This window comes from Penaeus japonicus, unplaced genomic scaffold, assembly GCF_977035675.1.
Source record: "Penaeus japonicus unplaced genomic scaffold, GWHDUDI00000001_assembly GWHDUDI00000006, whole genome shotgun sequence".
Taxonomy (NCBI): domain Eukaryota; kingdom Metazoa; phylum Arthropoda; class Malacostraca; order Decapoda; family Penaeidae; genus Penaeus; species Penaeus japonicus.
In genome coordinates this window covers 29,844,466-29,846,965 of record NW_028234408.1, presented here as the reverse complement: position 1 = coordinate 29,846,965, position 2,500 = coordinate 29,844,466, and the positions used below count along the sequence as shown (strand labels likewise).

The 2,500-nt window shown below is 47.6% G+C and overlaps 1 protein-coding gene across 1 annotated transcript in view; it reads left to right on the top strand.

The window, feature by feature from the left end:
• Positions 1-1,048: 1,048 nt before the first annotated feature.
• Positions 1,049-2,500, top strand: part of LOC122243328 (histone-lysine N-methyltransferase SMYD3) — a 23,918-nt gene continuing 22,466 nt past the window's right edge. Inside the window, exon 1 of the mRNA XM_086537905.1 lies at positions 1,049-1,261. Within this exon, the coding sequence (XP_086394031.1) occupies positions 1,104-1,261 (158 nt within the window). The 5' untranslated portion in view covers positions 1,049-1,103. The remainder of the gene's footprint in view (positions 1,262-2,500) is intronic.

The following is a 2,500-nucleotide window of genomic DNA, read 5'->3' as shown; positions in this document are numbered from 1 at the left end:
GCTCTCCTGCGCCGGAAATAGACCTGTGTGCTTTTTCCTTTGGGTGTTCTATGGCTCGCGGTTGGGGGAGGGGGAGGGGGAGGGGGGCAGTTTCGCCTTATTTTTGTTTTCTGAAATGGAATTTGTGGTTCAGAGATGATAAGTCAGTGAATAAGCAATGTTTTGAGTCAGATTGCGTCAGTGAAAAGGGGATATTCATGCTTGAAGCGTGTGCATGCGACTCGTTTGGTATTGCTCTGCGTAGCATGCAGCTCTGTAACCTTGCTGAAGTGTTTTTACGCAATATGATCAGCCGTTGATGAAGCCCCTGCCTTTTCTCATTTCCTAATTCTCACAATATAAACTCAGCATTAACCCAGATTATGTTTTTCAAAACTCGTTCCTCACCTTTTCGTCGCGCGCGCAAGTGTGTGTGTGTGTGTGTGTGTGTGTGTGTGTGTGTGTGTGTGTGTGTGTGCGTGTGTTTGTGTGTGTTTATGTGAGTCTGTGTGCACGTGCGTCCGTGTTTGGGGGGTGGGAGTGTCGGGGTACATGTATCATGTCACTCAAACCATTCTTTTTAGTTTATATATTGGACTTGTTTATAGCTCGATATATTGACTTACTGATTGAAGTTATAAAGGCAAGTGTATCTGCGGATTCCTTGCTTTATTTGCTTGTCCTAAATGAGTTTTACAGCAAAAGGTCATCAACCCCCGATTAAAGTTACTTGTAGTCATGAAGCCACGATTTACGGCATGAACATCATAGATCTCTGTAGAATATAAGCATCAATGAATTTCGCCATTGCTGAATGGTACATCTAAGTGCCGCGGGAGCAGGACAGACGCAGATATCCTGGGACAGACGTCGTCAGACCAACACGTGTTGATGCCACGTTTTCAACCGCACCCTGACTTATTACAAGCGCAGCCTCCACGTCTATTTATTTATTTCATCACGATATATATTAGCAGTCGCGAGACCATATCTCAGCCAACTGGGCAACGTTGGCAGCCGATGCCCAGGTGAGCCAAGGCGGCGGCAGACGGATGCCCAGTGCCCCGCTTGGAGTGGTGAGGAGAGGTGCGTTGGCGAGGGACGTGAGGTCGCGACGAGAGAGCATGAGGGACATCGTCAGCGTCAGGGCTCTGTCGGCCCTCCAGAGGAAGAAGAGATTGGTGAAGAGAGGCGATGCGGTCCTGACGTCAAAGCCGTTTTGCTTTGTGCTCGAGTGTTCCGTCGTCGGCCAGTACTGCGAGACGTGCCTGGCCACTACGAGGTGAGAGGCCGGCTTCCAGGACCAGCCGGGAGGCCTCGGAATGGCTGGCGGAGGAAGGAAGGCGCGGGGGAGCGGGACCCGGTGGCACCTCGGCTGTCATACGAATCAAAGATTTTGCTCTTAGTTTCTGATCTGCTCATGCATGCATACGTACGTGCAGGTCGGGACAGAAACATGTTCCACCTTCGTCCACACGAGTCCTCGAGTGACCTTTTCCGAACGACAGGCACACGGAGCAGGGCAGTAGAGGAGGGGGGAGGGGGGAGCTGTTAGTCGAGGTGGGGAGGAGGGTGATTTATGATGGGGGTTTCAAAGATGGGCTACTTTTTTCTTTTCCTTCTAATCTTTGATTCGAAGCAATGTCAATAGACTACCAATTTACAATTAAGTAGTACAGTGCCCCTTCAGTTATGGACCCGTTCAGTTATGATGTGCCCGCTCAATGTATGCAAAGACAAATTCTCTCTCTCTCTCTCTCTCTCTCTCTCTCTCTCTCTCTCTCTCTCTCTCTCTCTCTCTCTCTCTCTATCTCTCTCTCTCTCTATCTATATATCTCTCTCTCTCTCTATCTCTATCCAGTCTCTCTCTCTCTCTCTCTCTCTCTCTCTCTCTCTCTCTCTCTCTCTCTCTCTCTCGTCTTCCCGCTATCTCTCTCTCTCTCTCTCTCTGCGTGTCTTATCTCTGTGTCTTAGTGACTGGATAGAGGTTACTCACAAAGGGGTTTTTTTTTTTTTTTTTTGATGCCAAAGTTGGTTATTCTTGATCCTTTATTTGGTGGAATACATCCACGGTTATATGGAAATAATACTGGTTCTCTCGTCGATGGCTTCTGTTGTATTTCTGTTCTCTGGTTAGCGCGCGTCCGTCGCGCGTGTTTTTGTTTTGTGGTGTTAGTTGTTATTTTTTGTGTTTGTCTCGCGGACCGGCGAAGACGGAGAGACAGGGGGTAGTGTTCATTTCAGTCGGCGGGGGGCTGACGCTTCCCTACGCTTTTTCTCCAAGGGCTTTTTTTCTTTAGGAGTAGATTTTCTTAGATGAGTAGAAAGGAGATCTTAGATTTCTTTGACTTTAGAGTAACTCTTCTTTTTTTAGTTTACTTTCGCTAGATTAGAGTTAGAGTAGTAGAAGAGTTAGAAGAAGACTAGATTAGAGTTCTTTTACTTAGAGTAGAGACGAATCCTATAGAGTAGAACTCATAGGGTAGAAGTGAGATTGAAGGGCAGAGGGAGAAGGAGAAGA